At 57.9% G+C, this 9195-nt stretch overlaps 1 protein-coding gene across 1 annotated transcript; it reads right to left on the bottom strand.

Moving 5' to 3' along the window:
• Nucleotides 1–451: 451 nt before the first annotated feature.
• CA7 (carbonic anhydrase 7) lies at nucleotides 452–8907 on the bottom strand. The gene is made up of 7 exons (XM_046683897.1): nucleotides 8868–8907; nucleotides 6155–6352; nucleotides 3348–3466; nucleotides 2457–2552; nucleotides 2294–2356; nucleotides 1634–1789; nucleotides 452–1120 (listed from the first exon to the last, which is right to left on the bottom strand). The coding sequence occupies exons 1-7, from the start codon at nucleotides 8905–8907 to the stop codon at nucleotides 998–1000; spliced, it is 795 nt and encodes a 264-aa protein (XP_046539853.1). The 3' UTR covers nucleotides 452–997.
• Nucleotides 8908–9195: the final 288 nt, after the last annotated feature.

Genomic DNA, 9195 nt, shown 5'->3' with positions numbered 1-9195 from the left:
TTTATGACTCCCCACTGGCCTGGGGAGAGAGTCCCAACCCTCCCCCAGGGCTCCAGCCCCACCACTTCTTTTCAGCTCCACAAACACTCTGGATTCTTCCTCACCTCTGAGCTTGCCCATCTGCTCTTCCTTTCTCTCTGCCTTGGAGTACTGGCTGGAATTTCATTTCTTCACCAGACCAGGTAGGCTCCCCTTCTCTGCTCCCACGGCCCCTGCCCTGCCCTCTGTATAACCTTCACCTGCTCAATACCCATGTCCCTCCCAACGTACTGGGCTTGACTCACCCCCTTCGGCCCCCCCAGTGCCTAGAACCGTACCTGACATAGCAAAGGCACTCGAGGGGAATGTGTTGCATGGATGAATGAATTTATTAATCGATGCATGGACGGATTGTCATGTAGGTGGCTCTGGTGGCTGGGTGGGGACGAGAGGAGATACAATGTAACCTGTAGCCAGTGTCTGCCCATGACAGCAGGTGGCTGGAGGGAGAAGGCCATGTCACCTCCAGCAGGCTAGGTGCTGATTTTAATGACCTGGCAGTGAGGTGTGTGCATGGCAGAGGCCTGCAGAAGAGGTAATGCCGAGAGGGCAGCTCTGCCCACCTCTAATTATTGCTTGAGTCTTTCTGGCAACGCCAGCTGCCTGCCCCAGAGAGCCGGGTCTCGTCCATCACAGTGTGAGCTCAGGGTGGGGCTGCTGCCACTGCCAGTGGGGAAGACAAAGAGGAGGTTCCTAGGGGCTTTTGTCTTGTAGAGCAGAGGCAGCCCCAGGCTTGGACCAGGTTCAGCTCCTGTCCTTCCTGTCCCCAGGACAGCTGAAGGGTGTCCCCCGGCTCCAGGGTCCCATCAAGAAGCCTCCGGGGTGGCCAAGGAGCAAGCCAGCTGAAGGGGGGTCCACAGCACCCCTCAGGCAGGGAGCCTCGGATGGTTTGGTGTCTGCTGACGTGGAAGCCCTTGGGAAGATGGCGCCCTAGTGGCCGGCTGGGCAGGAGGGCAGCTCAGGCCCGGAAGGAGGCCTTGACCACACGGCCCTTCAGTGGCTGTGGTGGCCGGAAGTTGTTCACCATGCGGATCCTCTCATCATCCTCTGAGGTGAAAAGCAGGCTCCGGAACTTTTCCATCTTAAGAAAGCAGAAGAGATACTCAGGGCAGAGTGTGAGTGCTGTGGTCCTCTCTACTCCCAGATACAGCATCTGGCATATCCCGCCCAGCCAGCTCTACTCATCCCTCCCCTCTTGCCTCTAGGGCTTGTCCCCACTTCTCCCCACTCATTCCCTCTTTGGGACCTCAACTTTAGTTACTTACTCACTAATGGGCCTCTGAACCTGGACCATGCTCCACCTGGTTCCAGTTCCAATCCCATCTAGCTGAGACTTATCAGCACATGTAGCATTCAGACTCTAACCCAGTAGGGGTGGTCCAGGATCCAGGGATCTCCCTTCCCAGCCTGTGCCTAGGTCCTAATGACTAATAATCAAGCTAACTCCCAACCACAAATCTAAAGATTTATCAGCAAAATATCAGAGCCTTGACGGGGGGACCACGGACTGTGGGCTGCTGGTTGGGGGAGTCACACTGCCAGGGGTGGGCCCTGAGTGCTTCATCCCTCCACCTGGTGATCTGGGAGGACTCACCTGCCTCTCAGAGATGCTGATGGGCTCCCGGAGCACGATCCAGGTGACACTCTCGCTCAGTGGGGGCGTCGTCAGGGAGCCGGGGTAGGTCCAGTAGTGCCGGCTGGCAGGCAGGAGACACTTGGGGTTGAAGCAGCTGAACTGGGCCTTGGTGCCCTGAGGCAGGGCAGGGGAACCCGGGAATCAGCATAGACCCCCACCAGGACCAGACCAGCAGCCTCCCCACCCATTTCTATCAGCAGGATTTAGGCTTCTCCTTGGCCTCCTGATGCAAACTGTGGGCAAATGTCTGTGATCCCAGATGCCATCTCTCAGCCTGGGCCAGGCTCTCTCTGCCCCTTTGCTGGTATGTGAAAGCTGCGGCCACCATGTTCTCTCCCTTGCCTTCAGGTGCCCTTGGTGGCTCTGCCTGTCAGATGGCCATTAACATGACAAGCATCTTATCAATCCTATACCCAACCAGATTGCATGCTGGGCACTCAGTGAGGCCATGGACCCTGACACAGCGGAGTCAGTTGCCGGGCCCCGCAGGTGCTGACCTGCACCCTGACAAGGGTTTGCTGCCAGACTAGGGGAGTGGAAGGGCCCACTCCGTGATCCAGCCTCTTCCTCCCTCCCCACCAGGCTGCTCTGGGTCAGCGGCACGGACCCCTCTCTCACCTTAAAGCGAACCATGTAGAGTGCATCTGTCAGACGGTTCATGCTGGGATGCTCATCCCCCGTCTGTCAGGGAGAGAGGGTAGTGTGAGCCGTTCATGTTCTGGAACTAGGGGCAGTGCCAGGCCTCCCAGGCCCCTCCTGGCCCCAGGTAATCACCCCTCACCTCCAGGAAGACACCGACCACAGCCAGGCCATCGGGCGCGGAGGCCGCCTCCCCAAAGGTGCTGTACTTCTTGGCGTTCCAATGAACTAGGTGCAGCTGCAGGGGCAACAACAGGCCAGCTTAATACCCCCAAGGGGCCGTGGGAGCTTGGAGCCACATTTCTCTCCCTCCCACGGGACTTCTGGCCCCTCTGCAGGAGGGGAAGGCCGTCAAACATCCCAGGACTTATGGTCCTGAGGGGCCCAGGCATGCCCCCAGGGGCCACAGATAGCATTCCCCCTGCTCTGGGCTAAACCCTTTCCTGAGCCCCAGGGGACCAAAGAAGAATCTGGCTCAGGCCCTGCCCTCTGTGAATGAACTATGAAACAGATAATGGCCATCCAGTGTGCCACCTCCCTGAGGAGGTAACGCCTGCAGCTGAATCCAAAGAATAAGTAGGGGGTTATCAGATGGAACCCTTGGGGGAAGGTATTCCAGGCAGAGAGAACAGCATAAGCAAAAGCCTGGAGGCGTGAAAGAGCCAGGTGTGGGCAGGGGAGTGAGCACATGCAGGTCAGTAAGGGCAGAGTCGGGAAGATGAGGCAGGGCAAGGCCAGGTCATGCGGGGCCCCGAAAGACAGGCTCAGTCCTTGAAGGGTTGTTGGCAAGAGTGTGGTGGGACTGGATTTGCCCTTCAGAAAACTCCTTCTGGTCACACGGATGAGGACAGGAGTGGGCAGAGTTCCGGCGGAAGACCCTGTGCTGGGGGTGGGTAGAGGATGTCTCTCTCCAGGCCTCTTGCGTGCTCCTCCTCACCCTCTCCAGGGCCCCCACACCAGGCACCCGTCAAGCCCCTGACGCCACAGTCCCTCCGGAAGTAGTAAAGGGATTCATGTAGAGGAAGGCGCTTACCTCGCTGGGGAACGACTTGCCGTCCACCGTGTGCTCTGAGCCCACACTGTGCTTCTTGCCCCAGTGGAAATGGAACTGCTTGAGCCGGTAGGGCCCATCCAGGGGCCCCCCAGTCATCACTGTGGGTAGAAACGGGGTGTGGAGCAATCGCTGTGAGAGCCCACACTGCCCGGCAGGCGGGAGTGCCAGGATCGGGGAGCATCCAGGAGGGGGATAAAGTTTTCATTTGGAAAATTCCTTGGGCTAATTGGGCTTGAGTCCCCACTCAGTCCCCTGAGCTCTTTGCTGGTTCAGGGCTGAAATCTTGGCAGCCTGTAGGCGGCAGAGGAGCTGGTACTGACAGAGTACGTCTCTCCATCTGGCCATCCCCCGACTCCTGCTGAATTTTGCAATGGAAGCTGGGACCTTGCCTCTCAGGCCCCTGGTATCATTAACAATAGGCCTCCCATGTCTGGAGCCCCGACCCAGGGCTGGGTCAGAAGGACTATTTTGTTTAGACCTCATAGTAGCCCATGAGGGACAGAACCTATTATTATCTCTATTTTATAAAGAAGGAAACCAAGGCACAGAGAGGGCAAGGCATTTGCCCAAGGTCACACAGCAAGACACTGAACCAGGATACAAGTCCAGAGCCCAAGCCCCTAATCATCAGGCTGCACTGCCTCTCCAGAAACTTGAGCCTCCCCAGGACCTGACTCTGTCCAGAGCCCAGCTCCTGAGGGTCCCCACTATGATGGCCAGGCCCAGGTACCTCCAATGCCCTCCCCCATAGCCGCTTTGGCAGGCCCCACTTGTGCTAGTTTTATGACTTTCCCACCCTGATACCCGGTGAGCTGGGGTCACGCACAAGGCCTCCTGGGACTGATTGAATTTCCAGCTGAAAGGGATCTGGCAGTGGGGGGAGCCTCAACCAGGCCTGAATGTGAGCTCCTAGATCAGGTGACAGCCCTGGGTTCAGAGTCTCACTGGGCCCCTCCAGGGTGGGTAACCAGGGCAGGGCCTTGCCCCCTGAGGGCCCCTTGAGGAAGAGGATGACAGGACAGTCCAGAGGCCCCTCATTGTTGCCCTGCCTTACCTAAGAAGCAGGGCCTGTTCATGGCAATGCTGGGTGGTTAACGAAGGGTGTCTGGGGGTAGTGGCCATGGGCAGGGGCTCAGTCAGGCTGCCCCATCCCGGGGAGGCAGGAGCAGCTGGGCCTGCAGGCTCAGCTCCCTGATATGGTCTGTGGGGGCCCACCCCTCTGAACATGCACCACCTGGGACCCCACCATGCGATCTCTCAGAGAGTGAACTCCCTCCCTAACCCCTTGAGCTTGGCGCCCGTAGCCCCCTCCCTCCGTCTTGACCAGAGAACACACCGCCATTCACTGGGCACAATGGGTTCAGCACTCTGTGGGTATCCACCCCCACAGAGACCTTGAAGGGGACACATTGTTATCCCTGTCGGACAGATGTGGGACTGAGGCTTGGAAAGGGAGGTATCCTGCCCGAGGTCACAGAGCTGGTGAGTGGCAGAGGCCCAGCTATCTCACTCCCAAGCCCACCTTCTTTCCACTGGCTCCCTGCCCCCCCAGGCCCAGGTTCTGGTAGAGGAGGGAACCCCAGCCAGGCCTGAAAGTGAGCTCCTGGATCAGCAGTCCAGAGGCATGCCCCTTTGACTCTTCCTCCCAACAGTGGCCTTCACTGAGCTACAGATGTCTGAATCGAATCCTCAGTGCCCGATGAAGGTTGCTTAAAAAGTGCAATTATATGAAAACTACTCCTTCATAAACTGTCATCTAGGGCCATCAAGAGCCCCAAGTCCCTCCCCAAAGCTCTAGGGGAGAAGCTTTTCTTAGAATTCAGTACTGCGAAATGCTGTGTCTCTCTTCTGAGGATCTGCTGGATTTCCTCCTTCTACAATAAGAACTATAACTGATCCTCTTTCTCTTTTTCCCTAGCCTACTAGGGAACTCGGGCCTAAGTGACTAAGATCACTCCCATTAGGGTTCCCTCCTCTTCTCTGCCCTTTGATTTTTCTACTTGAAACTTTAGTTCCCTTGAGTGCTTTCATTGTGTGGCTGGGGGTGGGGGGCAGACTACCAATCACTTCCTTACGCAAGAATCTCTAGCAGTTTCTCCTGAGGCCTTTGCCTAGGAGTTTATCATGAAAGGACCTGGACTCTAGTCCCAGGGCAAAGAGACCTTGGAAGGAGCTGCCACAAGTTCCCGCTGGCCTCTCTCTGGCCCAAGATGGTTAGGATCTTGGGTTGGAGAGAAGACCTGTGGGGTCAGACCAGGCTGGTTCTGACTTTCCCCAGCTCACTGAGTATCTCCTTCCCCATCTTAGAGGTGGGTTCTTAAGAGGAATAAAAGAGCTGCCTGCGACCTTAGCAAGGGGCCTGGCACACAGAACATTTCAGCTCCCTTCTTTCTCTGCTGGGCTTGGCCAGATCACACAGAGAGGAGGGCTTGGCCTTAGGCCACACAGCAGGTCAGTGATGGGGCAGGGAGTGAAAACAAACCTGATCTAAAGCACTACGTGGAAGAGAAGGAAGGGAATTAGCATTTCATGAGAATCTGCTGTATGCCAGCACCACAAACATCATCTCAGGTTTTCATTTTTCCTCTCTATGATCCTAGAGAGGAAATAGGGTCTTATTGCTCCCATTTTATGCCTAAGGAGACTGAGGCTCAACCCAAGGCTTCATAGCTGGTGAGAGTGGAGGCTTCCTTCTCCACCATAGCAAACTGTCCCTCTTGAGCCTGCCCAAAATAGGTTTAGGACCCCAGAGGGAGGGGTGCCAAGGTCTGGCAGGGACTACTTACCAGTTCGGTCATCACTGTCATTGAAGTCCACCTGGACAGAGTGGCCATTGTTGGCAATGCTGAGAGATGTGCAGGCCTCATAGGAAAGCTCCAGTGGCTTCAGGCTGGGTGAGTACACAGCCTGGCTAGACACGATATTGATTGGTGATTGGCGGTCTCCCTGGGCAATGGGATACAGCTTGTGCCACTCTGAGGGGCCTGCGGGTGGGGACAGGGCAAGGACTCAGGCCAGCCCCTATCTCTGGGTTGCAGGCTGAGGGCAGCTGTGGGAATGGTCTCCTTTCAGAGGTTAGCCCCTGCTTTGGAGCTGTGTGCTCTGGAGCTCTAATTCCAGCTCCACCATCTCTCCTCTCAGCCTCCATTTCCTTGTCTGTAAAATGTCCTCACTAAAACTCACCACCCAGAACTGACAGGAGGCCCAGAGAGGTAACGCATGGAAGGGAGCATGCTACAGCTACAGACTCAGGGTGGTTCTGGCAGCGGTTGGTTCTCCCCAACCCAATACATGCTCAGAGAGGCCCCCTGCCCTACCAGGCATCTGGCCACTCCCTGCACCATGGACATGTTCATGGCGGTGTTTGTGATAATAATAACAAAAGCTCACATCAACTTGGCTTTGGCTCTGTGACATGCGTTTACTCCTCACAACCACCTTGTGAAGAAGAAACCAGTGTGATCCCCATTTCACAGATGAGGGAACTGAGGGCCGCTCACATGTACACACACACACACACACTCACTGGGACTGTGATATAAACACACAGCATGTGCATGAACTACCCCCAGCTCCCCTCCCCAGGTGTGTGCCTATAAGTCCACAGAGACTTTCACGTGTGCACAGATATGTGCACTGTGACCTGGGCTCACCACGCCCAGAGCGGGTGGGCCAGCAACACACATGTGTACAAACACACACACAGCCCTGTCGACTACATCTGACATAGACACATACACCCTCACATACAAACACCCCCTGTTGCAAACGCAGATCTGCACTAAGAGACTACAGCAAAACACATGCTCGTGCACACACACACACCACACCCACACCTGCATGCACACCCACGGGCACCCACCACCTGCCTCCCAGAGGCTCCATCTGCAGCCGAGAGGCTCAGCATCTCCCCGGGGAACATCCTGAGATGCAGCCTATTTTTAGAGCTATTGCCGGCTGGTGCTTCTCCCCGTTTTTGGCTTCTTAAGTTTTCCTGAGAAAACAGCAGCAGGTGCCGACAGAGCTGTGTCCCAGTGGATGACTCAGAATCGTGGCCCAGACCCACTGGGTTATTTTTGAAGTCCTGTGAGCATGCCGCATGCCGGCACCTCTATCCTCTGTCCTTCCCTCCCTCATTGCCCTGACACTGGACAACCCAGGTCTGGCTGGGTGAGGGGCAGCGGCCGGTGGTTGGCAGGCCCTATAGCATACTAGATGCTCAGAGCTGCTGGGCAGGACTAGCAAGAAGGCTGGAGTCAGGGGACTCCCACTCTGGGGGAAGCGCCCAGAAGGTGGCACTGAGCAGGTGCTGAGGGAAGATGATCTTTTATTGGTTCTGTCACCTGCACCTTCTCTGCCTCTCTCTCCATCTCTGCTGGTCTCTGTTGCCTTTTTCTGAATGTCTCTTTCTAGCTTTTGCATGCCCAGATCTGGGTTTCTCCCTCCAAAATATGCTCCTGTGTCCTTGGAGTCTCAGAGGGGGCCAGAGACATCACAGCACCTCCCTAACTCCCTTTGGCTCATTGCAACCTCCTGACCCCCAGATTGTAGCCCAAGACCCCCAATCACCCTCACAGTGACTGCCTCTCCCCAGGGAAGTGAGGAGCGTTCCTCCCACCAATACTTCCCCTTCTCCCTACCCGAACCTGACCTGCTTGGGTTTCCTCCTGGCAGCCTGGATCTTGGGTCCTCATTATTCATCTCAGGGAAAGGTGGAAACCCTTGCCAGGTAAGAAATAGCCCCAAAGGGAACTGACAGCCCCAAACCCACACTCAAGCCATCTGACTTCACCTTCTGCCTCTTCTCCCTTCCTTCCTGCATCCTATGGAAACTGAGGCAGGATCCAGGAGCTATTTTCCTGGTCAGACCAGGAGTCTAGTGTGGACCACGGGCTCCCACGCCTCACACGGGGACGTGCCCAGACACCCTGCTTGATGCAGACACTCAGACACATGCGTGCGCCTCCAAATGCCCCTTCCCTCTCATACCTGCCGGCACGAAAGCCCTGACACTTTCCGGGGAAACTCTTCCAGGGACACTGCGCCCTTGCCCACGCGCAGTCCAGCTCCGGAGAGGTCCCCGCACACACGCCGTGCGCGCTCCCCGCACAGACACCCGCGCACAGCGCTCCGCCCCGACCGCCTCCCGCTGCCCTGGGCCACCTCCACCTCCCGCGCCACCGAGGGTGAGGGAGTGAGTGTCGGGGCCCGGGTCGAGCCAGTGCAGCTGTCGGGCTGCGCGGAGGAGGCGGCAAGACGTGCTGAGCCGCGCGGTGGCCAGCTGGCAGCGGGGCCGGCTGGGGCGCAGCTCGGACTTTGCGCCAGCGCGGGGGAGCCCGGGCTCAAGCTGGGCAGGTGGGCTGGGTTCTAGGGGCTGGGCTGGAGGGGGGTCCGGGTCCAGCCTAGAAGATGGGGGTTTGCCGGTCCGGGAAACCCAGCTGTGCGCCAGGGGTCGGGGCGAGTCCCAGCAGGTCAAGGCTGGCCGTGGTCTGCGCCTACCGTCGTTCTGGCCGTAGCCCCAGCCGTGGTGGCCGGTCATGCCGCTGCCGTCCCCGAAGCCGTGCACCTGCCAGCTCGGCACAGTTCCGCTCGCTCCGGCTGCGGCTCCGGCCCCGATCGCTGCCGCGGAGCAGCCTCTTAAAGCAGCGGCGGGCGGGAGGAGCGGTTCCCAGGGGACCCGCCCCCCCCCGCCCCCCTCCCAGCAGGGCGAGAGAGGCCGGCACTGCCCCACCCCCGCCCGCCCGCAGGCCACTTGAGCCCCGGGTCGAGATGCGCGGTCAAGAGGACCTAAATCTCTTTCCGCACCCCCACCCCCGCCCTGGCTGGA

Source organism: Equus quagga, chromosome 13 (genome assembly GCF_021613505.1).
Source record: "Equus quagga isolate Etosha38 chromosome 13, UCLA_HA_Equagga_1.0, whole genome shotgun sequence".
Classification (NCBI taxonomy): Eukaryota; Metazoa; Chordata; class Mammalia; order Perissodactyla; family Equidae; genus Equus; species Equus quagga.
The sequence above is the reverse complement of the archived record's forward strand: the minus strand, read 5'-3'. Positions and strand labels throughout refer to the sequence as shown.

Bases quoted from the DNA above. Each gene is read 5' to 3' on its own strand.
- CA7 (XM_046683897.1), bottom strand. From the start codon at position 8,907: ATGACCGGCCACCACGGCTGGGGCTACGGCCAGAACGACG. The intron at 2,553-3,347 runs GTAAGCGCCTTC...TTGCCCCTGCAG, and splicing joins GCAAGTCGTTCCCCAGCGAG to CTGCACCTAGTTCATTGGAA. The intron at 1,790-2,293 runs GTGAGAGAGGGG...GCCCTGCCTCAG, and splicing joins TCTACATGGTTCGCTTTAAG to GGCACCAAGGCCCAGTTCAG.